Source organism: Schistosoma mansoni, chromosome 3, assembly GCF_000237925.1.
Source record: "Schistosoma mansoni strain Puerto Rico chromosome 3, complete genome".
Lineage (NCBI taxonomy): Eukaryota > Metazoa > Platyhelminthes > Trematoda > Strigeidida > Schistosomatidae > Schistosoma > Schistosoma mansoni.
The window spans coordinates 568,806-595,985 of NC_031497.1; the positions used below are offsets into that span (position 1 = coordinate 568,806).

The following is a 27,180-nucleotide window of genomic DNA, read 5'->3' on the forward strand; positions in this document are numbered from 1 at the left end:
CTGTAACAAATTAGAAAATAATATCATTGTATAAAATTAGTTCAGATAACAGTTCGTAAATCGAGTCATTTATATATACCGTTTATACTTAATTGACATCATAATTCAAAGACACTCTATTCCTTGAACTTAACTTTTCCTTGTTTAAATAAGAATTCTAAGAGAAATATCTAATCACTTTATAGAACTAATCCCAAAATGTTGAATAATTTGTAAACTTATCATGTTCAATATTATATTGACCTACTACTCATTAGAGTTTACCAATCAAACCATAGTTTACTATCTTTCTGACCAATAAGACTTTTATTGAAGTCAGTTAATCCGTTGATATTTTGTCCCTCCCATGGGAGTGTGACTCCTCTCCCCCCCTCCCCCCCTAAAAAAAATAAAGGAAAATAAAACCAAAAACTCTAATCTCTCGAAAATACAATGTTTGTCTTACTCACATTCTGTTCATTTCTCTCTTTCTCTCCCTCTTTTTCTCTTTGAATACCGTTTCTCTTTCTTCAACAAGCATATGATGTAAAAGGTAAGAGAAATACTTTTTAAGGGATGAAAATATCGGATGAGAATTGCGGAATTTTTAGACTAATGATAATGAACCAATCAAATCATCATATAAATGTTACTATTCAACCCATAGGTATTAGTGAATTTTAACAAAATAATATAAAATTTTTGTGACCTTTATATTATCCCATGGGTTTTTATAGACTCTCCAAGGCATAATGAATATAGAAAAGTAGTTTGTTAATGATTGGTTAAAAAGTCTTTTAGTCTATTTGTTTGTATGTACATATATCCTTCATGTAACTTCTTGTACACCCCCTCCCTATTTTCTAGTAAATTTCAGTTTGATAACCTGTAGTTATATAAGATGAGTTTTAACCTTGTATCCTTTCTATGTGACTATTCTGATCACCACCAACCCTAATGTATCATTCATCTTCTCTTTTTTTTTTTACTCTGGTAGATATAACATTCTCACAAAACTTCTCAAGTTAATCTATTGATTTAACTTATCAAGCTTCAATAAGTATTTCATTTTTATTTCCCAACAGTCTTACTCCCGAAGGATCAACTACACCAATATATCTCATTATATACAATAAGCAAGTAAATGAATGAATGAATGAATGAATCTCTAAGGGTTTTATTGGCCTAACAGTATAATTTCTTGTTCATCTACTTGTTCAACTTCATTGATCGTTCAAAAATATTCATATAACTATTACATTCAAGATTTGTGTTTTCCCTTGAGGTTTTTTTTTATTTTGTAATTTAACTGAGAACCTAGTTACAATTAAATACAATCTATCTTTGGATAATATACTTTTATAAAATCGATCGATTATCAATATACAAATCTATCAATGATTGACCTAATGATCAATAGAATCATTATTTGGATTCTTTATTCATTTATCAGAGCGTGAAATTATTAAACGATATTGGAACATATATATTCATCAATCTATCATTTATAATTTACCCCTGATCAATATCTAAATCAATATTGTGTTCTCTTAATGAAGTTTAACGACCTAACCACATTCAATGATCTCATTATTTATACTCATAAATATAAACATATATATATCTATATACAGTGACATATATTTTGACAAATCAATTAAACTTGATCCAATTTATTGATCATTGACAATTAGGATTCGTCTCCATGGAAACAGGTAAGAAGATCGAAATAATTTGATCTTTTTTTAAAAATTTTATTCTTTTTAGAGAACAATAATAATTTCATTCATAAATGTCATAAATCAATAATAATTATCATTAATTTTATCAATCATTTGGATGATGGAAAAGAATTACAGTTCAGGTGGATACTTCATTGTTGAATCCTTCAAGCTAGATCGTTCAGTTGTCGAGCCTTTTATGTTGTTCCGAACTTCCTTTATATAATAAGCTCTGAAATTAAACAGTTTAGCTAAGAGAACTCATACGATACCAAAATATAATTGAAGTACACTAAAAAAAGGAAACTTTACACATTGTATATGTTTTAAGATCATTTAGATAAGAATGTCCTACCCGAAATTTGTGCTGATGATGTCGTTCAGAAGGACTATGAAAGCTCCACGACCAAACCATTCAGTTCAGAGAACAAAACTCCATCAATGTTTAGTTTTTAGTCATAAATGTTACAATCACTTTTTTTTCGACATATCCTAGATCAAGTGCAACTATAAATTCAATACATGGATGAATATATATATATATATGGATAATTATTAGAGTATATAAGAATCTCTAGTAGACTAGTTATCAATTTACAGCATTTACCGATCAATGTTAGTTCACTATTGAAAACCTGGAAGCACTAGACAGAGAGTTTTCATCCTAATATGGGATTCCTCAATAGTGCACATCCACGATCTCGCACCACTCAGTGAATTGTATGATTCACTTTTCCAATAACAATACATGATTCTACTTAAAATTAAAAAAGATTTCATTGAATATTTACTGAAAACTTTTAAAATAACTGAACTGGTTTCTCAGCAAAGATGGATAGTGGCTAGTAGTGGAATCCATAACGCATGTTTTGTCCTATTTGGGACCCGTCAGTCGGATGTACCTGCATCTCAGAGTTGATGTTCACTCTGGGGCTCGAACCCAGTACCGTTCGCCTCAAACGCCATCACGTTATCCGCTTAGCTATTGAGTCCCGATACCAAGTGAATTTAAACTTCACTCCATTGCACAAGCCAGTGGCTATATGGACTCAATAGTCAAGTGAATAACGCAATGACGTTTGAAATTAGCGGTACTAGATCAGAGTCCGTTAGTATACATCAACTCTGGGATGCAGGGGAATTCTATTCAGAAATAAATTTATTTCAGTCAATATTGTAAAAACTGTATCCACAGTATATAACGAAGAATCTTTACGTGGTGAAATCAGTGATTTTTTTAATTTACATACTTGGTAATTGAAAATATTGATTATTTCTGGGACATTTTTAGGTTATGAACAAGTTTGATAATTGTAAGCAATGATGGATATATAGAGGCCATACGCACAGTTTGCACATATGACAATAAGAGACTGATCAATTACAGTCCTAAACATCAATGGGAAGACTCAAACAAACAATACTAAGTAAATTTCAATTTCACCCCATCGCACAAGCAAGTGGCTATCAGGACTCAGTAGCTACGTGGATAACGCGATGAGGTTTGAAGCGAAAGGTATTGGGTTCGAGTCCCAGAGTGAACAACAACTCTGAGATGCAGGTATATCCAGCTGACGAGTCCCAAAAAGGACGAAGTCGCGCGCGTCCTGGATTCCACTAGTAGCCACTATCCATCTTTGCTTACTATACTTGTGAATTAAGGTTATATGGAGGCAATACGCTTAGTATGCACATATGGCTAATAAGAGACTGATCAGTTGCAGTCTTAAGCATCAATGGGAAGATTCAAACAAACAATACTGAGTGAATTTAAGTTTGATAATTGCTGTAAAAAAACAAAGATATTTCTTGATACTTTAAATCTGAATGAACCATTGAAACGCAATGCACAGACTTTTCTAAATTAGAATTTAGCGATATACATGTACAACTTGACAATGAAATTAGTAAATTAGACAAATTTTCTTAGTTTATTACTTTATAGTATTTCTAAATCGAGTGTGGTGTATGCTACTTACTTCGATATAAGTAGTATATAACACCAATGAAAAGTGGAATGTCTGGCAGCAGAAGGTTGAGTAGATCGAATCGAAGAGGATGGGAATAAAAAATAATTGTTATAGCAATGAAAGAATGATAAAGTTTGAGACAATTGATGAAGGATTTGTAAATGAAGTATTGAACGTATGGTTTTCATTAAGAACTCTGTAATTTTCGTGTGAATATGCATTGGTCGTTTCCACATGTGTTCTTGTTCATTACACGGGTACTTTTCTGTTGTTGTCATCGATTTGATCTTCTCTAGTATTCACAATGATCAGATTTCATTTGAAGATAATTGGCAGATTAGATGTGTAATACAGAGCAGTAACTGGAAGACAATGACTTTTCTGAACTGTAGGCTGTTTTGAATAATTTATTCTCTTAAACAAAATATGTACTAAATCCAACAGCAAAATGTCTAAGATAAACATTTCTTCACAATGATGTTTTAACATTAAGTATATAATTTAGAAAATTTACCAAAGCGAATTTCAATGTTTGATTTGAAGTTTTATGTATCTGATCCCTAGAGTAAGTTGTTATTGTACACTACTGGAGAGTCTCATACTAGATTTATTTACTTATTTATTTGAACATATAAACGTTGGTTCAAGTGGGCACCAAATATATATGCGCCACACAATAACAATGAAGTCAGTAGCAGTTATCATTGATATGTGTAAGGGATGTGATACTTCCCGGTTTCCCAAACTAACATAGGTGGTTTTCTTAAGGGACCACACCTGGAGCCTTTGACCTAAAGGTCTAATCCACAAGGAAGTGGAGCGACGTCAGGAGATGCAGTCCCAATGGAAGCCAGTGACCAACAATAGATCCATACGCCATTTGTTCCTTCACGATACTGGAACCCATGTGAACCATTGGTTTGGAATCAGGGTTTTCCAACTCCCCTAGGTGAACGCACCGTGTCCACCAACCCGGTTAAAGCGCCGGACATCCGCTTTTCGTCCTCTCAATTTCGTATACAACATTCCTGATGAGAAGGCAGTGAGTAGGATTTCCGTGAGAGTGGTTGTATGCGCATGGCCATTTGAGAGCACTTCGAGAGGGAGAGCTAATTCCCCCGACCCTCAGTCGTACCAGGGCACTTAGTTGTTTATTACTCTCTTACTTTTAATAAATCTATTGACCAAAATAAATCTTTGGTCAATATCATTTATAAATTAAAAAAATAATCTTCAAGAAAAAAATCATTTTCATTTACGATAGGTTAGAAACAAAATTATATTTAAAATATATTTTAATAGTTGAATTCATGAATTGATGTAAGCTAAGCTACCAATAAAAACCTAAAGGTACTAAACAGCCGTTTGTCCTAGTATGGGATTCCTCATCCATGAGCGTCCACGACCCCACATGTGAAACTCGAACCCAGGACCTTCGGTTTCACTCACGAACGCTTAACTTCTAGACCACTGAGTCGGCATCCAACGGTGATAATGTCTAACTTTAATCGATCCAAGGTGTTGCGCAACCCTTCACCAATTGTCTGAAGCAGATAACTGTCTCCACTCGACACGGATTGAACTCCATTAGTTATGACTTCTTACTAGAACGCCAGGAAATGCATCTTGAAGCTAGTCACTAGTGAACATGTGATGATTATTATCAGAATGGGGATTTGTGCAGGTAGCAGTAATTTTAATGGTTGAATTCATGATTCGATCTAAGCTAGACTACCATTGAAAACCTAGGTTAGATCGTCTCATGAATTCAACAATTAAAACTACTACAATCTCCAAAAATCCTCATTCTTTAAAATACATGTTTACATATATATTCACAATATTTAATATTATTCAACAGTGTACCCAGGAACAAGTACCCCTTTTATTGATATACAACAATTAAGTGTTACTTAAATAATAATGAATATTCATTGACATTGAAGTTCAGTTTAAATGTTAATGGGTATATAACTACTACTAAGTATATTATGAAGTATAATTACGAATATTTTTTGAATCCCTACTTACTTACTTGCTTACTTACGTCTGTTGCCCCTCGTGGAGGAGCATAGGCCGCCCACCAGCATTCTCCATACAACCCTGTCCTGGGCAACCCTTTCTAGTTCTTTCTAGTTAACATTCATCCTTCTCATATATGCCTCTATTTCCCGGCTTAATGAATTCTTTGGTCTTCCTCTTTTCCACTTCCCTTCCGGATTCCAAGTCAGGGATTGCCTCGTGATGCAGTTTGGTGATTTCATTAATTTATATCCGATCCACTTCCAATGTTATTTCCTAATTTCCTCTTCAGATTCCAGCTGAAGCTCCTCTAGAGTAACAGCCGGTCCTAAGCGCGGGTAAAGGAGGAGAGTCGGGAATGGGGTTAGCGACCTAATCCCGTAGAAAACTCTCTGAAAAGTCGCTATTTTTGAATTCTATCATAAATAAATCTCAAGTATCATCTCTTTCATTAAATTATATTTTAATTATTGAAATTTAGAAATGTTCCGTTATTCTTATCGGTTACATAATTTCATTCATCTAATTTACACCACATTTTTTTATAATTGAATATTTCAAATCTATTTGTGAAACCTGACTTCACAACGTCCAGTGATAATAATTCACAAGTGTAGACTACTCATTCCCTAGGAAAAAAATGATGATTAGGTAAATATAAACTGCCGGAGTCTGAGGACGGTTTATCTTAAAAAAAGAACTGACATCATCTGAAGAATCAATAGGGAAAGCTAGACATCCCTGGATAAAGTTTCACTCTAGTTTAAGGTGAAAAGGATTTAGGATCAGAAATCTGGTTCTTGCTGTAAAACTTTAAAAATCTCGAGTTTACTACATGGTGAGTTCTTAGGTATAAACTAGTTATATCCCATCGGTAGTCATGACAGCATTTCAATGGTACCCATATTCTATTGATTCCAGTCAATGACGTAACTCACCTTCAAATGAAGTTGAACTATAGTTATTTTATGATACATTTTATTGCAGGTAATTGAAAGTAATCACTATTCATAGAATATAATACAATAATTCATTATCAGTATCCAATGGCTACAACAATGAGTTTATCTAACTTATCTACAAATATTGACTTATCATCATCATCATTACATGGACATGATGGAACAATCCAAGCAAATAATAATCATAATTCTCCATTAGATCAATCAATTACACCACAATTATTTACTCAATTAGGAACAATTACCTCATCGACAATATCACGTGATCCTAGTGAATTATGTACCAATCTAAATATGGTTGATCGACATATAACAAATTCTAATTTCTCCTCATTTATTCAACAACATTCACAATATTCTATACCAAATCAATTAACATCAAATTCATCAAATTATTTTACACAATCTAGTACACAATTATCTACAACCAACGGTGTCGGTATGTTACAACAACAACATCATCATCATCAACAACAACATTCAGAATTGAAACGTGATCATTATGAAATGTTAGATATGTCAACAGATCCAACGAATCAATTTGGTTTAGTACGTTCATGGATAGCTCAACAACAACAACAGCAACAAAATCGGCAGAATAGTCTTAATCATCTTCATCATTCTAATCCTCATCAAAATTCACCAGAATGTTCTACTTCACCATCGAATCAATCTAATTTTCTCATTAATACACCTAATCAATCGCATAGTTGTCTTATGAATTCACAATCACAAAGTAATAATAATAATAGTAATGCTAATTTTAATCACATTTTATCTATGTCACCTAATTCCCTGAGTAATCACAATACAACTAATAATAATAGTAATGCTAATAATAGTATCAATAATGGTACTCGTAATGGTTCAATGGTTTCTGCATATTCTGCAGTTGCTGCAGTACATCATTTAACTCAAATGAGTAATCAAATGGTTGGTGCAATAAATGGAAGTAATAATAATCATGGAGGCTTATTTGATAACACCGCCGGTTCAATGATTAATAGTCATGTTCCATTCAATAATAGAGGATTATCATCGAATCAGATAGTAAATCCTACAAGGTAAAATTTGATATATATATATATATATATATATATATATATTCATGCTTTTCTATCTAAAAATGCAGTTCTCACCACTTTACTGTATATATTAGAATGTTTGCTTCTTTTAAAGAAGTTCACGATTGTCAACGAGCTGAACAAGTAATCCAAGTGAAACTAAGCAACCAAAAAAAACATGTCCACATACTTAATTTTGGGTCATAGGTTGTGTGTGTGCATATAATCGTGAGGGGTGAAAATACTACTTGGTTGTTTATATTGAACTACTACTAGGCGTTAAATTAGTTTTAAGTTCAGCGTTTGAATGACTAAGCTAAATCACTACTTGAAAGTCATAACATTACAATCCAAATGATGAATTCATTTGATTATCTTTCAGAAACTTACTAAATAATAATAAGTTTGAAATGAAATCCGAAAAATGTATGTATTCTGAATTCACTTGGTATTGTTTACTTGAATCTTCCCATTGATGTTTAGCACTGCAATTGATTAGTCACTTATTGGCATACTTGCATACTGTGCGTAATACCTCGATATAGCCTTAATTCACAACCATTGGTGTCCAGGACACACGGACGGTACTGGGTTCCAGCCCCAGAGTGTACATCAACTCTGAGATGCAGGTACATTCAGCTGACGAGTCCCAAATAGGACGAAGTGGCGCGCGTCCTGGATTCCACTGCTAGCCACTATCCATTTTTTTATGTATTGTGGTTTTAAATTAGACTGATAGCAATCGGTATGAAGTATTACTACTGACATTGTGTAATATAATTTTCATTACAACCCAGTGTTTACATATCCCTTTACTTTCTACAATATTGAATTTAGAGCATTTAAAACTGATTAACGTCAAAATGGTTAAACTATTAATTCAAATAGAAAAAAACAATTCAACATTTTGTTAATTTAGGGATGTTTGTGGAGATTTTTGAATTTTGTATAGTCAAAATCTGTAACCAGTTGGATTCAACACTGTCGGATTTGAGGCGGTTACTCACTCAAAAGATGATTGCACATAGTTATCGAAATCAGATACTATAAATCACTGGATATCAACCCAGTGTTGTCAATAGTAAGTACAAATAGAAAAACCTGTAGGTTCTAGGTTCGATCGTTGGTAATGTCGTGAATGATATCCTGGTGAGTCCTATATTAAGACAAAACAGTTATCCAGTGCTCCTTAGTTTTTAATGGTTGTTTACCTGAAGTCAGTTTGTGATATAAACTATGATCATTTTGTATTCGTCTTTCTGACGATTGGTTTATAATCACTATTTATAACTTTCTAATTTTTTAAATTGGTCAATCAAAGTCTTTTTGTAATCGGAAATAAGCATACTATAAACTGTACAAAAGGAATTTCCCTTACGAACTGACATAATTATCAGAATTATTGAAAACTTAGGTTCACTGAACAGTTACTTTACTTTACTACCATATATATGAAATGGGATCTAGAACTTTTCATCCTGACAATGTGTATGATACCATTTGATCCAATGAATACATATCCACTTATCCATATTTTTAATTTCATTCAGTTAATCAAGTGTAGCTTAATCTATAAATGATTGATCACTAGGTAGTGACCACACTCATCTTCACCTACTCCTAGTCGGATTATATTGAATATATTGCAATGTGACCACTTTTCTAAGGGACTGGGCATGATTTGCACTATATTAAGAAGTCAGGTACTTGGAACTAGTCATTAAAAAAGACTATTTAATCTAGATTTCATGTTCGATATCAGTCACCAGTAAGAGACATTCGAAAATTTAAAGGAACTGATGTTTCATGGTACATTAGAACCAAAGTCACTCAACTTCATCATTTAAAATTCTAATACTAAGCTATTTTGACCTTGACTAATCTTCTATATAACCGATTAGTTCACAATTAATTAATCTCAAGGTGTTAGTAAATATCATGTTTTTTATATATAGTTGAAATCATGAGTCAATTGAAGCTAGATCACCATGGACAACCTAGAAGCACTGGACGACCAACTCGTCCTATTGTGGGACTCCTTAGCAGTGCGCATCCACGATCTCGCCTCTCGAGATCCGAACCCAGGACCTATCAGTCTCGCGCCAGAGCACTTAACCCCTAGAACCATTGATCCGGCCGGCATCCAACGGTGTTAATGTCTAACTTCAACCAATCCACGAAGTTTGAGCAACCGTCCACCATTGTTTTCGGTGAGTTGATATCTCACAACAGACCTGGCTGAACTCCACTGGTTACTGCTTCTCACTAGAACTCCAAGAAATACCTCATGGAGACAGTCACTAGTGAGCATATGATAAAGGATTGTTTGTGGAGATTTTTAGTAATTTTTTATATTTAGTTGAGATCATGAGTCAATTGAAGCTAGACCACCATGGAAAACCTAAAAACACTGGTGTAATCTACATTCAATATAGTATACATAAGTTAATGCCTTAGTCTTCATAATAGATTCCATTATCGTATTGACTAGAATAGTTTTAAGAAACATAATTTATACAGTTTCTATGTGATCATATGAAAGGTGGAAAATTGTTTTTTTTTTCCAGATCCAATAAGCTAATCATTATTTTATATTATGTAATTATAGGGGTGAACACTTCCGGATTAAAGTTTTTTCTTTATAACACCATTATGATCCTATTCACTTCACCTGTCTAATTATTATTAAGCTTACTTTATTTTGACTAACTGGAAAAAAAGATGTATATCCATGACTATAATTAAACTCCAGAATATTACGTCATCTATAAAGGATACTATGAATATGAACTTGTTTCAATGGTGGGATATATCTTCTTTCTTTTTTCTTTCTCTCCCTTAGTGAATTAATCATATAGTGTACAAAAATAATAAAAAAAAAGAAAATTGATATCGGTAACTATCATAATCTGTTTCCTTTTTCTTTCCTCTCCCTCCCCCTCTCTCGCTTTAAAGTAATTATTATCACCAGGTTTTCTTTTTTTTTGGAAGAAAAGAATAGATAACCTATCATTTATTCCCTTCCTTTTCTTTCTCTTTATTATTTTTTTCGATATTGAGGATTAAAATTACTGTGATCAAAGGTAAATGTATGAATATATCCTCACCCTCCTCAGAATATTTTCCAGTTTTTACATATTTATTGAATATTGAATTAGTGGTTTAATAAGCATCATCATCATCATCATCATGATTATCACCATCAGAAGATATGAAAGTTTTAAGTTTTTGATACTCTGTTAGGGTGTGGACTATTCAAACTTAGATAACAGAGCAATTTAATGTCAACTGGGATTTTTTTAATGACCGGTCATAATTTGAAATCAGTCTGTGATTATTGTCACCTTCATAACAAATGAATAATAATAATAATAATGATAGTAATAATCAGTGTAAGCAAAGATGGATAGTGGCTAGCAGTGGAATCCAGGACTCGAAACCAGTACCTATCGCTTCAAACGCCATTGCGTTATCCACTCAGCTACTGGTTCCTGATATCCACATTAGGAAGATTCAAACAAACAATACTAAGTGAATTCAAACTTCACCCCACTGCACAAGCAAGTGGCTATCAGGACTCAGTAGCTACGTGGATAACGCTATGGCGTTTGAAGCGAGCGGTACAAGGTTCGAGTCCCAGAGTGAACATCAACTCTGAGATGCAGGTACATCCAGCTGACCAGTCCCAAATAGGACGAAGTGTTGCGCGTCCTGGATTCTACTGCTATTCACTACCCATCTTTGCTTACAATGCTTGTGTTTTAAGGCTATATCGAGGGAATACGCACAGTATGCACGTATGCCAATTAGAGACTGACCAGTTGCAGTCCTAAAAACATCAATGGGAAGATTCAAACAAACAATACCAAGTGAATTTACTAATAATCAGTACTTTTAGCATTCCTAGTCAGATTTATCCAAGTTTCGTCGCCCAAAAATAAGGGAATGTTCCAGCCTAATATATATTTTAGGATTAGTGACAATTTTCAAGTCAAAGAATTAAGTTTGTAATGCGCCTATTGTTCAAAGTATTATTCCAAATTACAGTTGAATGTATCTCTATTAGTCACTCGAGTTATTTGTATGCTAAATAAAGAAGTTTCATAGCTTTTGTTTCGATTTTATTCAGAGATCTGTTTAATTTTTAAGTTGTATTCATTACATACTGATCCCACTTGAAGTACCACTGAATACATACAGTGGTACAATTATAGTTTCTATCAACTCACGATGTAATACGACGATCATCTAATGCTATGGGAAGCAATTTTTTTTACCCCCAAGGTATCTGATTTTAACCAGTCATCATTTTGTTACCAGAACTTCGGAAGCATATTGAAATAAATAAGTAGAGGACTGACTATTACAATATATTTGACAGAACTTTGAGGGGGTTTGCTTAATTTATTAGTTGTACTCCTCACTTGTTCGGTTATATGTTTGTTAACTGCACCTGCTGTGGAAGTCCTATATAGACACAAGGTAGCTATTCAATGTTTCCTGATTTTCAGGAATACTCTAAATGGGCTCAATCTGTGACGAATCAAGCCTACGAAGTCTTGAATATCACAAGGGGAAAAACTAACGATCTTCTGAGGAATACTATACTATACTATTTATTTTTGGAAACTCCGTCAGTGTCGTTAATAGTTTGAATGATCAGCAACCAGGTGATTTTATAGACTGAAAGTACAGAATATACAATTTCTATACGAAAATCACTTATCTAGAGGAAAATATGCTCATAAATTTTGTATTATCTCCATCCATTATCACCAATTACTGGCTATATATGATAACAGTAGTTTTACAATGCCAGAAAAAAATCATTTGAAGTTATAATTAGTCACGCAAAAGATTAAATCAAGACGACTGTTACTATTCTGAAGTTGTCATTTGAAAAATAGTTAAAAAAGACTTGAAGGTTCGAAAAAGCCGCGACCAATGGAGTTCATTTATTCTAGGTATGAAACACTTATCCACTACAGCCAATTGAAGACAATCACGCAATATCATGAAGTGATTGAAGTTGAGCATTAACACTATTGGATGCCGGTTCAATGGTCGAAATGTTAAGCATATGTACTTGGAGCCAAAAGTCTTCTGTTCAATCCTGTAGTTATAGATTTTCTTATTCATCTCATAAACTACTGATCTCAAGTAACACTGATTATGAATATATTCAATGTGATCTTTCTGTTTCTTCTTTTTTGTTATGTTCTCATTTTTTCTCTATATAGATATCCACATTGTACACCACGAATGGAAGTAGCATGGGCTCGTTTTGAGAAACAACCACCGAATAATTTACGTAAAAGCAATTTCTTTCATTTTATCATTGCTTTATATGATCAGAATAGACATCCAATTGAAGTGGAACGTGCTGCATTTATTGATTTTGTAGAGAAAGATAAAGTAAGTGAATTATTATTATATGACTACTATTTAATTGAGATCATGAACTGATTTTAATTAAACATCTAATAGAAACTAAGAAGTATTGGATATCTGTTTCGTCCTAGTATGGAACTCCTTAAAGCTAGTGCCTATTAATGACCTCATTGAGATATGGAATTTAGTGCCCTTGTAGTTAACAAGACACGACTGGGGACAATCGAATGTATTTAGAAACAGACTATCTCACTAAATTCTGAGAACCATACAGTAAACAGTTAATTTGCAAAATAACCATCAATTGTCTCAATCTTCACTGTTCCTTCTCTACATATCAGTTCATCTTCTCTAATTCCATTGTTCATGCATTTTCCCACAAGTGCGCTTGGTTTCAGTTCTTTCCTTATCGGTCTTCTGCCAAAATACATCCTATGTCTAACCATCACCATATACTACTTATATGGATATATATAGACCACACCACACCCTTAGTTTCACATGTGAATGCCTAACCTCTTGATCATTCAGCCTATACCCAATAATGTATAGGTTTAATTTCAATCAATCTGAATAATATACTATTCGGTTTGTCTTAACATTGAGTTTTAATCAACTTAAATGTGGATACGCACTACTGAAGAGTCCCTTAATAGGACGAAACAACCGTCAAGCAATGCTTCCAGGTTTTCCATAGTGGTCTAACTTCAATGGATACATGATCTCAACTATTAAAATGAAATATATAAAATTAAAAAATTCAATTTAGATCACAGCAGGATTTATGAATATATTTTAATAAACATAACACGCAATGAAATTGAATTTTGGAATGAAAGTAAACAAATCCAAAGATTTCTTAATTGACTTATCAATGAATTTCTAAGTGTTGATCAGATCTAAGATCTAAGGTGAGACGTTTATTTAAGATGGAAGAGGTTTGTAATTCACGTGGATGATTTTGATGGGGGTTCCGTTCTCTGAACTAGATGGTTTGTTTAATACTATAGAAAACTTTAATACAACTTTTTGAATGATATAAAACTATATTAATTGATAGAATAGAATAGAAACACGAGATCACGTTTTTACTCAGTGTGATATTTTGTTCAGTAATGATATTCTTTGTATTAATCTAGTTTCATTATCATTCAGTAGGGATACTGTGTAAAATTCATTTTTTTGTATTTCCATGGGTTCGGTTATATGATATCGGTTAACTAAGTGTCAAATCAGAATGAAGATTTGTAGAGATTGTAGTATTTTAACAGTTGAATTGATGAGTCAATCTAAGTTGAACCATCATTGAAAACTTGGAAGCACTGGACGGCCTTTTCGTCCTATTATCGGATTCGTAAGCAGTGAGAATCTACGATCCCTCATGTAGGATCAGTTGGATAAAATTAATTTCTGAAATCAGTTTCTTCTTTCTTGAATCATTTAAATTCCAGCCTTCCTCTGTTCCAAGTCCCAATTTACCAGGGCCATAACATTAACGATCAATGAAAACATTCACTTACTTATTTACTTTGAATGTTTGCTAATGAATGATCTAGGAATATTAATTAAAAGTATAGGTTTTGATCTACATTGGATTCAACAACAATAATAGTCATATGAAATGAGAAATTATGTTTATGTATCTTGGTCACTATAACCATTTTTAAACCATATCACCTATGGTTATCAACTATTATATGGTAGTTATCACTTGGATCTCCATAATAAAGTTTGCATCTCTCAATATGACTCAGTTCAATAAGTGGTCTCTTGATAGAATGATGTTATGCTTTGGCTTAAATACTACAAATATCCTTTTAATCTATTCTACGAATATACTTCAGCGTAGGTGATGTAACAAATGTCCCAACTATATAAGTCAACGGTGGTTCACATCATAAATAAACCAATTATTTATATGAGAATAAGTAAAATTCAGAAAACCTAACTGCAGAAGGATTTAAATGATCAGCTTATGTTATATCGAAAGACTTGAAAGGGTTTGAAGAGATAGTGAATCTGTTTCAAAACAAGTACTAATTACTGCCTTACTGGTAATGTGACAGATTTGTAATTCAACAAGACATAAAAAACCTTAAATTAAATAATAACGTTATATAGTTGAGATCATGAGTCAATTGAAGCTAGACCACCATGGAAAACCTGGAAGCAGTGGACGGCCAACTCGTCCTATTGTTGGACCTCTCAACAGTGCGCATCCATGACCCCGCCTCGCGAGACTCATGTTCATTGATTACTTCTTTACGGTGAATGAAGCAAATTTCCAAGGCTCTTCAGTATGATTTGCGAGAAATACTTCAGTAATATTAAGTACCTTTCATATTTAAGGAAAATCTAAGCTGACAATTAGGTTACCATTCGATGAGGAAGAAAAGGGTGCAAGTAAATTTGAGTAAGTTTTTCTAGTTATAATATGATAATTGTCTGTTTCTACATTTATTCAATAATTATCATACAACATTCCTCCATATTGTGAATATCTTTCTTATTTTTTAAAATTAACACGGCTTTATTTATGGCATCTGTTATGCATAACTCATAACTCAGTAAACCATTTCATCAGTTTGATAACTGAAAGACCTATACATTTTCGACTACGAATCAAATTACTACTGTCAGTATGAGGTTGTAGAGATTACCAAATTAGATTGAAATTACGAACTGATCTAAGCTAGACAACCATAGAAAATCTGAAAGCACTGAATGGGATTTTCGATCCTGAATACCATTGGGTCCCGTCTCAGTGATCTAGAGGTTACGCGTTCACATTTGAGACCAAAAGTTTTTGATTTGATTCCCGGTTACAGAGTCGTGGATGTTCATTGTCGAGGTGTCTCGTACTAGAACGAAACGGCTGATCAGTTCTCCCAGGTTTTCAAAGGCTGTCTGACTTAGATCGGTTTGCGATCTTAATCAAATTACTATTCTTGAATCAGAAAATGTTGTCGAAGTCTTAATGTTTCATTCTCTTATTTGCATTTTTGTGGAAAACTCCCTGATTAAGGATCTACACTTGATCAAGTTGTCCACTGATCATTTGATATAATTAAAGATGATCAACATCACATTCTATCTAAACTTTCACCTTGAGGGAATTATTTCTCTCGATGGCATTTGAACTCGTTTCACTGAAAACTATCGTTCGTGATATTGCTATTAATTAAGCAGTAATGCTAGAAAACAATAATAAGTAACTTTTTTTATTATCGTTTTCTAACCTACCTCTTTCCCCAATTATTATAGGAACCGGAGGGTGAAAAAACCAATAATGGAATTCATTATCGAATACGTTTACTATTTGCTAATGGTAAGTTTTGAAGTACCTGAAAGGCTGATTATATTTCGTTTTTGCAAAAATGGTCATTATTGAATGTTTAGACTTAATTTTTAACTTACACATTAAAAGTTAGTGAGTAACCCAGTAATTTATAATCTATATACGTTGATTAACAATACAGAGTTATGATCAAAATGGAGGTTTGTGGAGATTGTAGTAATTTTAATGGTTGAATTCATGAGTTTATGAAAGCTAGATCATCACTGAAAACTTGGAAGCACTAAACGGCCACTTCGTCATACTATGGGACGACTCACCAATGTGAATCCACAATCTCGCACAAAAAAAGACTCGAATTCAAGACCTTAGGTCCCACACGAGAACACTTAACCTCTAGACCACTGAGCTAGCCGGTATCCAACAGTGTTAATGACTAACTTCAATCGATCCATGATCTTGAGCAATTATTCATCTATTGTCTGGGGTAGAAACATGTAAAATTTGGAAACCATACATTCAATACTACATTTTACAAGTACAATACATTTAAACTACAGAGTTATATATCAGTGGTTTATCACTCCAACTTCAATTACTTCGTGAGCTTGAATATAGAAAACTCTTCAAAAGCCTACACAACTAAATTGAAAACTTAGTGATAATGATACAAAGTTTAATTTCTATCAGTTTTAAATGATAACACAGATCCATGGAAGTACTTACTTACTTACTTACTTACGCCTGTTACTCCCAATGGAGCATTGGCCGCCAACCAGTATTCTCCAACCCACTCTGTCCTGGGCCTTCCTTTCTAGTTCTATCCAGTTTTTGTTCATTCTTCTCATGTCTGTCTCTATTTCTCGGAGTAATGTGTTCTTTGGTCTTCCTATGGAAGTATTTTCTATAAAATAAATATAATCCCTAGATACTTTTATGAACAATGTCTCATAACTAAATTCACTTGGTGTTGTTTACTCGTATCTTCCCATTGTTATTTAGGACTACAATTGATCAGTCTCTTGTTGGCATATGTGCATCCTTTGCGGACTGCCTCGATATTGCCTGAAGTCACAAGCTTTATAAACAGAAATGGATAGTGGCTAACAGGGAAACCAAGATGTCCGATTCATCCTAACAGCCACTCGTCAGTTGGACGTACCTGCTTCTCAGAGTTGATATTCACTGTGGGACTTGGACCCAGTACCGTACATCAACTCTAAGATGCAGGTACACCCAGCTGACGAGTTCCAAATAGGACGAAACGCGTATCCTGGATTCCACTGCTAGCCACTATCCATCTTTGCTTATAATGTCTTATAACTATTTTTATTCATATCATCCAGTCATATAATGGTGTAATAAAATGATATAATCTAACATTTACAAATTACCAGTTTGTATTCCTCTATTTTAAGACACATTTTTATCCATATTCTTCTGGATTACCCAAATCGAAGTAGATGAAGTGAATCTCAAAGTAGCCGCTTATTAGTCGACAGTCGATCACTTAATTCACTGAACCAAATCAAAGTGTATAGACGTGAAAGTAAGCAAGATATAACTACTCCAGATAGGATATCTGTGTTGTACAATAATCATTTCTTCTATAATCAACTCAAAGTTCATCATCAGTTTCTTTAAAAGGCTTAGTAATACCACAAATATTAGGGAGAAGATATTGTTACAGAGGGAATTCTACTCGATAATCATTATATATATTTATATAATAGCATTAGGCACGTGTTATGGCATCTATAATGAATAGGTATAAATGATAAATAGATGGTCTACCATTTACTCATATTCATATTATATCAATTATGAAACAATTTGATCTTGCCAATTATTTTATACGTAAACAAATAGAGACATGTGTTTATATTGTCAAAAATGTCAATAAGTGGGAGTGGTGAATTTGTTTATCGCATTTGTTTTCTCTCATTTGGTTTACTCTTTAAAGGTAATAAGTGATTAACTCATTCTTTGTAATAACCAGATAAGTATTATCGATTACTCTCCGTACTAACCCCTTCACTCCTCCCTCTCTCTCTCTCTCTGGATATTATTTTAATGATATGACTTTTAAAAATTGAGCTCAAAGATACCGGCAAGTATTACACGTGCCTCATTTAAGTGAATAATATGAAAGTGATTTTGACAACAATTAAACAAAGGAGAAAATGATTGGGGAAAAAAGAACAAAGCTGAAATCTATGAGAAAGTATATTTTTTTTGTCTTTAGGGAATAATTTGTGAGACTACCTTATCTAAGTTAATGATAAGTAGGTTAATTAAAAAAAAACTCAACTTCAATAGAAAGGCCGATAGATATCTACTGAAAACTAGTAAGCATTAGAAAACTGTTTTATCCTAGTATGGGACTTATTCACAACTTGACTCAGTAGTCAGGAGGCTAAGCGTTTGTTCGTGAGACTGAAGTTTCCATGTTCAAGAGCCGGTAAGGTAGTAGAAGTACATTACTGTTAAGATTCTCATACTAGGACGAAACAGTCTTCCAGTGCTTCTTGATTTCTAATGGACATTTGACTTAGGTCGGTTCGTGATATTAATAGCATTCAGTAATCTGTATAAATTATTATACTGATAATTTTGGTATTCTTGAGCCCTCTGAACTAGATCGTTTATTTGGGCGGCTTTTATTTTTGTTCTGAACAATATTATCACTGTTTAATTCATGTAGCAGTGAGCTTCTTCGCTGTTCGGTAAGCATTTAATCTATTTGTTTTGATGTCCTTATTTGTGATTGATTACTAACAGGACGAGCCGGTTTAGCACTTGTGGAATGTTTTAGAAGCTCACTTCTACATGAAGTGGTGATAATGTTGCTGAGGATGACAATCGTCTAGCTTAGTTTGTTTATTTATATGTATGGATCATATCTAGTCCTTACTGAAAACTTTCATTTAAAAAGGACATAAGCTATAAAGTTATTTTGAAACTAGAGAGTAGTGGATAATTACTCTTATCTAATTACTCTTATCACTTTACTAATTATATCACGGGTTGATCCTGGCAAGACAACCAATGAGATTCTGAATGACCTCGGCAGTTGATCAGTCCTAGTATGAGACTTTTCAACAGTGCGCATTCACGATATCAACTGGAAATGGACCCAAGACCTTCAGGCTTCACGGTAAGGGCTTGACTCCGAAGTAACTGAGACGGTATCGAATCATTTACACGAGGACTGAAGGTCCTTGTTCATTGATGCACACTGTTGAGGAGTCCAGTACTGAGATAAAATTAAGGAGTTATTACAAAGAACTCACGTAATATTTACAGAAATGATTGATAAATAATGGATTATTGTCGAAGGTCACCAGCGAGAAGTCTTGGATCCATGTTTTGTGTTAGTTGATATACATCAGCGAGTAGTAACTCCAGTATTGAAAGTATGGTTTCTCCATTAAAGGCAAGAAACAACTTGTTTTGATGACACAGTCAAATAGCGTTAACCTTCTATGTTATTGCAATGTTGATATTGGACGGCTACTGGCTGGTGAGAAGTGTTAAATTGTCCATTCCTTAAATATTGACCAAATTTCATTGACCTAGTTTACAGTAAATTTATTAGACTGGATGAAAGGATGTGAGCTACATATCGTTTACCAAATCAATTATACCATAATGTCAAGTCACTTAATCGAGTAATCACTCTGAATAAATTTTACTTTCAGGTGTTCAACAAGATCAAGATTTATATATTCGATTGGTGGATTCATCTACAAAACAAGTGAGTTAAACAAACAAATGAAGAATGACCTTCATTTCTATTTTTCATTATTATTCGTTTCCATTATTTATTGAGTGATACCCAGTTATCAGTTCGTTTTGTTCAATAGTTTTTAGTCTAATTAACAGCATAAACTGATCATGACTAGTACTACTCACACTACTACTGTAATGAGCGAGAGCACAGGTGGGGGACAATCATTGTATTTTAATATAAAATTACAGAATACCTTGGTAAAAATAGGAGAACCATACATTAAATACTTCAGTTGCAAATCTTCCATTAATGGTCCTTCATACTCTGTATGATTCTTACAATTTACAATTCCTTTCTATTTTTCCCTTCTATTCTCTTCAACTCAATCTTCTCAACCTTCTGCTGTTAGGTTTTCCACTTTTTAGTGGTGTTACATACTACCTATGTCTGCCGACATAAGTAGTATATACCACGCTACTATGACTACTACTACTACTTGTTGGTCGTCGAATTAAATTAATGGTTAAAGCAAAACCAGTTATTCACTCCCCTGTATCAGTTAACACAATTGTCGTTATAACAACATAATTTCCAACATTCAAATGGAAAAAAATTTTTAATATTTAATTCTGACTTATTTTTATCGTGAAATTCGCCCCCCCCGCCCTTCCAAAATAGTTTGATACATTTGTAAAGTGTACATAATATGAACACCGTGTTCATACTTTGGGAAAAGACAAAAAACCCATAGTTTATATGCTATCTGTTAATATTCCATCGTTCTCAATATCAATCAGATTTTCCCTTACAATCTAAATAATGAGTAAATTCACTTGGTATTGTTTACTTGAATCTTCTCATTGATGTTTAGCACTGCAATTGATCAGTCTCTTATTGGCATATGTGCAAACTGTGAGTATTGCCTCGATATAGCCTTAATTCGTGAGCATTATAAGCAAAGATGGGTAGTGTCTAGCAATAGAATCCAGGACACGCGTTTCGTCCTATTTTGGACTCGTCAGCTGGATGTACTTGCATCTCAGAGATGCAGGTAACCCCAGTATACAAGAAAGTGGCTATCTGGACTCAGTAGCTAAGTCAATAACGCGATAGCGTTTGAAGCGAACGGTATTGAGTTCGAGTCTCGGAGTGGATATCAACTCTGAGATGCAGGTACACCCGGCTGACGAGTTCAAAGTGGGGCGAAACATGAACCCTGGATTCCATTGCTAGCCATTATCAATCTTTACTCCCTACCCACGCGTTGACGGATTCGGAGTTTCAGTGACAAACATAAATCAGTTAATTATTTGACAGACAACAAATTTTTGTGACATTCAATACATTTACGGCACTTTATTCTTTAATAATCATTTTGTGTTTTTTTTTTTAACGAATTTTTATTTTCTTAAAGCCTATTGCCTATGAAGGACAAGATAAAAATCCAGAAATGTGTCGAGTACTACTTACGCATGAAGTGATGTGTAGTCGATGTTGTGAAAGAAAAAGTTGTGGTAATCGAAATGAAACACCATCAGATCCTGTTATTTTAGATAGGTGAGTATATATACATGTATTTGTTTTGTGGTTGTCATAAAAGGTAATTTTCAGTAATATTCGATGACCTTTAACTAATGACAGATTATTCCAGCCAACACATCAATAACGGATAAGGGAGAAAAACCTATCAAACCCGATAAATACTAATGTTATAACTGGTAAAATATTTGTGAGTCTGTAGGCAAGATCTGATTAGTGTGACTCAGTGTTGATTGTTCATAAACCCGAAGTAGTGATGCTATGTCCCAGGGAACGAATATTGAAAACTCAGGTGTTCAGTACGAAACCGGAAGGTCCTGATCTTGGCCCATAGTAGAATCGTTCATGTCCACTTCTGAAGAGTCCCATACTAAAGCGAGACAATTGTTCAATAATAAAATGCATGTAAAAACTAGTTATTGATAGGAATAATCTTAGTAATAATCCAGTCCAATACTTTTCTTGGCAAATTAGTTTATAATATACTTGAACATCCTAAATAATGTGTGGTTATTATTTTGAAAAGAAATGAATTTGCACATTGGTTGGTATGTCGTCATGACTTAGCTTCTTTCGAACTTTTAATATGCTCACGGTGACTCAAATGTCTTAGGTTTAATCCTAAATAAGGTTGTTTGTTCTTAATGTTAACGAGTCTCATAATAGGATGAAACGGTTATTCGATTCTTTCTCGCTTTCAATGATTCTCTCAGATGATATTAATCTGCAATATAAACCATCTAAAAATTAGACTAATGTCAACAAAAATGTCCCAGCTAGTATTATATTTGTCTAATCCTTTGGGGCTGATTTAAATTCTGTCGTTCAACTTGCAATGTTATCAATAGTCTAAGTGACTTGATATCATATACACTATATTTTAACATTAGAGGGTCCGACATAGTACGCAAAAACCTTGAATACATGTTTAGTGTTAGCTGGTGCTTGTTGACAATACCTATCTGAAACCATAAATGGACTGATTGTCTCTTTGGGACTAGAACAAACGCCACCCAGCACCACAGTCGAAGACGTTACCCTTGAATCATTCGAGACATGACCGAGCTTCTTTAAGACTGAAATATTTACATTGATCAAATACTAAAGAATGAACAACCTCATGTTTATCTATTCGCATCTCACAAAGAATATCAGTTTCCCACAATATCCTAGTTACGTCAGGCTGATGAAAACCAGCAAACACAAAGCCTAGGTTTAATGTTTCTAGTATATTAAACTATAGAATCTTGTAATAAAATGTGAGAACCATACGAAAAATACTTCGTTTGCAAAATGTCCTTCAACTGTCTCAGACTTTATTGTTCCTTTATTTCCTTACCAATCACTCTCTGCTCCCGTTCTCTTTTATTCAATCTTCTCAAACTTCTACTTCCAGGTATTCCGTTTCTGATTAGTGTTATATACTAATTATGCTTGTCAACATAAGTAACACACCACAGTCATACATACTTTCCTTTATAGCTGAGTTCATTTAAGAAGTATATTTTCAAATACTTTTTGACATATCAACTTTTCAATAGTTGAGATCATGAGTCAATAGAAGCTAGACTACCCTGAAAAACTTGGAAGCACTGGACGACCGTTTCGTCTTATCGTAGGACTCCTCAACATTGCGCATCCACGATCCCGACTCGCGAGATTCGAACCCAGGACCTATCACTCTCGCGTGCGAGCGCTTAACCTCTAGACCACTGAGCCGGTATCCAATATCTAACTTCAACTAGTCCACGAAATTGAGCGACCATTCACCAATGTCTTCAGCGAGTTACTATCTCCCAACAGACCTGGTTGAAGCCATCGGTCACTGCTTCACTTAACTCATGATCTCAACTATTGAAATGACTATAATATCTATAAGAAACCCCTTCTGATATATCAACTTTTGTTAAAGCACATGTCATTCAGAAAATAATAATAACAATATAAATAAAATGTCAAACCTCATTATTTCTTTCTTTAACATATCATCATTAGTGATGATATACTCACAAACCAAGGGAAGATACACAAACTTACTGGATTAAAAAAAATGAACAAAGGCTATAAGCAATAACAATAACAGTAATAATGATAGAATTGGTAATAATAAAGATGATAATGAAGAACTCATTTCATTTGAGAAATTCGATTAGATACTAATTCTTCTCATATCTAATAGGGTACTGATCCAACATAACTTTATTTACTATCCCATTGTGTATATATTTATATGCTTAACATGCATACACATTTCCATTGCAATATATCTTATCATTTCAACTTTAGAAAATGTTAATTATATTCGACAGATATACCATCATTATTAAAGATGGGGAAGAAAGAGGGTTAATTAATAGGACTAGAATAAAAGGAGAGTAAATAAAATGATAATGAATCAATAGTTTCATGAGATATGATAGAATTTTTTGTGAATAAATATCATTTATTAAGAACAATGTTTATCACTAGCTAATGGAAAACTGCTGAGGAGTCGCACAATAGAACGAAACGGCCGTCAAGTGCTTTCAGGTTTTCCATCGTGGTCTAGCTTCAGTTGACTCATGATTTCAACTATGATAATGGAAAATTATTAGAATGGGAGTTTGAGGAGATTGTAGTAATTCTAATAGTTAAATTTATGAGTTGGTCTAAGCTAGACCACCATTGAAAACCTGAAGGCTCTGGACGACCGTTTCATCATAGTATAGGACTCGTGAACAATGCGAGTCCATGATCACCCATGTGGAGCTCGAAACCAGTACCTTCGGTCTCATTCACGAACGCTTAAACTCTAGACCACTGAGCTGACCGGTATCCAACGGCGTTTCTGTTTAACTTAAATCGACCCATGATCGTATACTAGGACGAAACGGTCATTCGTTGCCTCCAGGTTTTCAATAATGAAAAATTGGTTAGTTATTTCGTCCTAATTTAAGACTCGTTAGCTATCCACTATTCTATACGATACCAAAATGATAATTTTCAGTGGTTTCCTGATATAATCAAACCATGGAATCGCGATCCGATAGTTCATATTTTCAACTGTAATCATTACACGGAAGAAAATAATCATCATTTAATGTTACTGATGAACTCCTGTTTCGACTGATACCAGTTCTTAATGAAAACTATATTGAAATATCCAAATATTGTTTTAGTGTTAGGTAGTTATGGCGGTTGATAGGAGGCTTTCCTCGACCTAGATTTCATCATTGGTACTTCTCAGCAAAAAGTACTTGAAATATTACTGAAGCGATCGTTTTTCTGAGGTTCAAACTAGAGTGACACAATTTCGCAATATGAGGCGCTCCTACTGTACTATTTAGGCCGCTACTGATCGTCAGTAGGACTACCATATTGACATCGACTAATCACTGGATAATGAATAATGTTATGTTTATCAAGTTCTTTAGTGTTAATCGAATTTTGTCTATCAAATTTTAATGTGGCTACTAGTCAGAGTGGTTTAACCTCAAGTACACTATGTTTTACTATTAGGTGGCTGATTTTAGTCAGATCTTGAGGGAAACGATGCCAACTGGTGGATTCGAACTCTTGTTGTACAGTTTTACTGTTCTAGCTTGATTGATAGAATTTGAACAGTACTAACAAATGGATAAATATGACACTGACAGTTAGTCGGCCATCAGTTAAATATAAACATAGTCATCAAACAACTTTGCTTAATATAAATGGTTTCTGTTTTCTGTTCCTAGTTAGTTTGCAGTGATCATGTATAAAGTCAAATTATCTAGTTATCTGAAGATAGTCTTTTTAAAAACAGCAAAATCTCCTACGTTCCTATGAAAATCAAGTTCCTGAATAAATGCATGTGAAATAGTAAACTCATTTAAAATTGATGACTAGTGAACGTTAGTATTTTATCCTTCATCAGTGGATATTTTGTGTAATAACAAAACTGATACTAAAGATTGTAAGCAAAGATGGATAGTGGCTAGCATCGAAATCCAGGACGCGCGTTTCGTCCTATTTTGGGACTCATCAGCTGGATGTACCTGCATCTATATCGAGGCTAAATCGAGGCAATACGCACAGTATGCACATATGCCAATTAGAGGCTGACTAGTTGCAGTCCTAAACATCAATGGGAGGATTCAAACAAACAATACCAATTGAATTTGATACTAAAGATGTTACCTTATTAGTTATACTAAACAATAATGAAGCTATAAAATGTACTGAACTGAAATTAAGTAAATTCAAGCCGTTGATTTCTAATTGAATAGTTTAACAATAATACTCTTATTGTATCTAGGGTCTGATCATATACTGGGTTGTGAATGGATATATTTAAGGAGATTAACATAAAAATAAAGTACTTATTTGTTTTGAGGGTTTATATTTTCTATTGCCGATGTTAACAACTCTAAATGATCAGCCTCTCTACAGGTATATTTGCATGCTGAAAAGAATGTTCCAATATTACCATTTGATCATAAGATTCAGTAACAACGGACTGTACCTAAAAATGGAATCCAGGTTAAATGATCTTTTCTATGTAGGAATCGTCAGCTAGAAATACATGAACTCCGACGTTAATGCTTCCATTGAAATCCAAACAGAATAGCTATAGTTTCCGAAGTCAACTCATGACTTATTGAGCTACAAAATCTAGCTACCCATCAAATTGTTTAACGGATATGAAATTATGTACATATATATATGGGGAAGATTTGTAGCTCAGATGGATGATTTCGGTAAAGTTTAATTCACTGAACTAGTTGGTTTCATTATGAAGCCTTTATTGTTCTTATGAGCAACAACACTGACCTAAACTTCTACCACTAAGAATTTAAAGGTTAATATCTTCTCAGTGATTTAATTTTTCAATAACTGATAACTACTTATCATTGTACTAAGCTAGACAGTTTTCTTTTATACATACATACATGATGGTTAATTAACATCAGTTAACCGTTTGTTTAACCCCCTTCAAATCTCACCCTAAATAAAGTACAAACCATTTAGATATTTAAAAAAAATATTAAATTGAAATCATCACCAGGTAATAAAGTTAATTTGGATTAAACAATGAATGGTATATTTGAAAGATCCCACTTATCTATCACCATCACCATCATCAATATCATTCTGTTACAAGTCTATCAATCAAATTTTTTTATCATCTATTAACAGAAACATTCTTTAGTAATATAACATTACCATTGACTGTCAGTAATCTGGAAAAACAAAATCGGATTATGTTTTGATTTATTAAGAAAAATTGTCAAACTACTACTATATGATAGACAGTTGCATTTTCTTGTTATCTCTCCCGCCTCCCTCCCTCCCTCCTCACACACACTCTCTCCCTCTCCGGTTTAGTTATTGTTTAAAAAAAAAAAGAAAAAAAAATTCACAATAATTTCACACGTTTTAAGGGGGAAAATTTTCCACTTAGGTTAACAAATAAAGTTAAACTATGGGAAAAGTTGAAAGATATTGTATATCAGTTAGATTAGAATAACAATAAGGAGAATGAG

The 27,180-nt window shown here is 33.6% G+C and overlaps 1 protein-coding gene across 1 annotated transcript; it reads left to right on the forward strand.

Annotated features, from left to right (window-relative positions):
- Positions 1-6,738: 6,738 nt before the first annotated feature.
- On the forward strand, positions 6,739-21,698 carry Smp_194670 (hypothetical protein; the record flags this gene model as incomplete). Its single annotated transcript, XM_018798833.1, has 5 exons — positions 6,739-7,718; positions 12,959-13,118; positions 16,374-16,437; positions 20,106-20,161; positions 21,552-21,698. 5 exons carry the CDS (start codon positions 6,739-6,741, stop codon positions 21,696-21,698), a joined length of 1,407 nt encoding a protein of 468 aa, XP_018650682.1.
- Between the last annotated feature and the right edge of the window lie 5,482 nt (positions 21,699-27,180).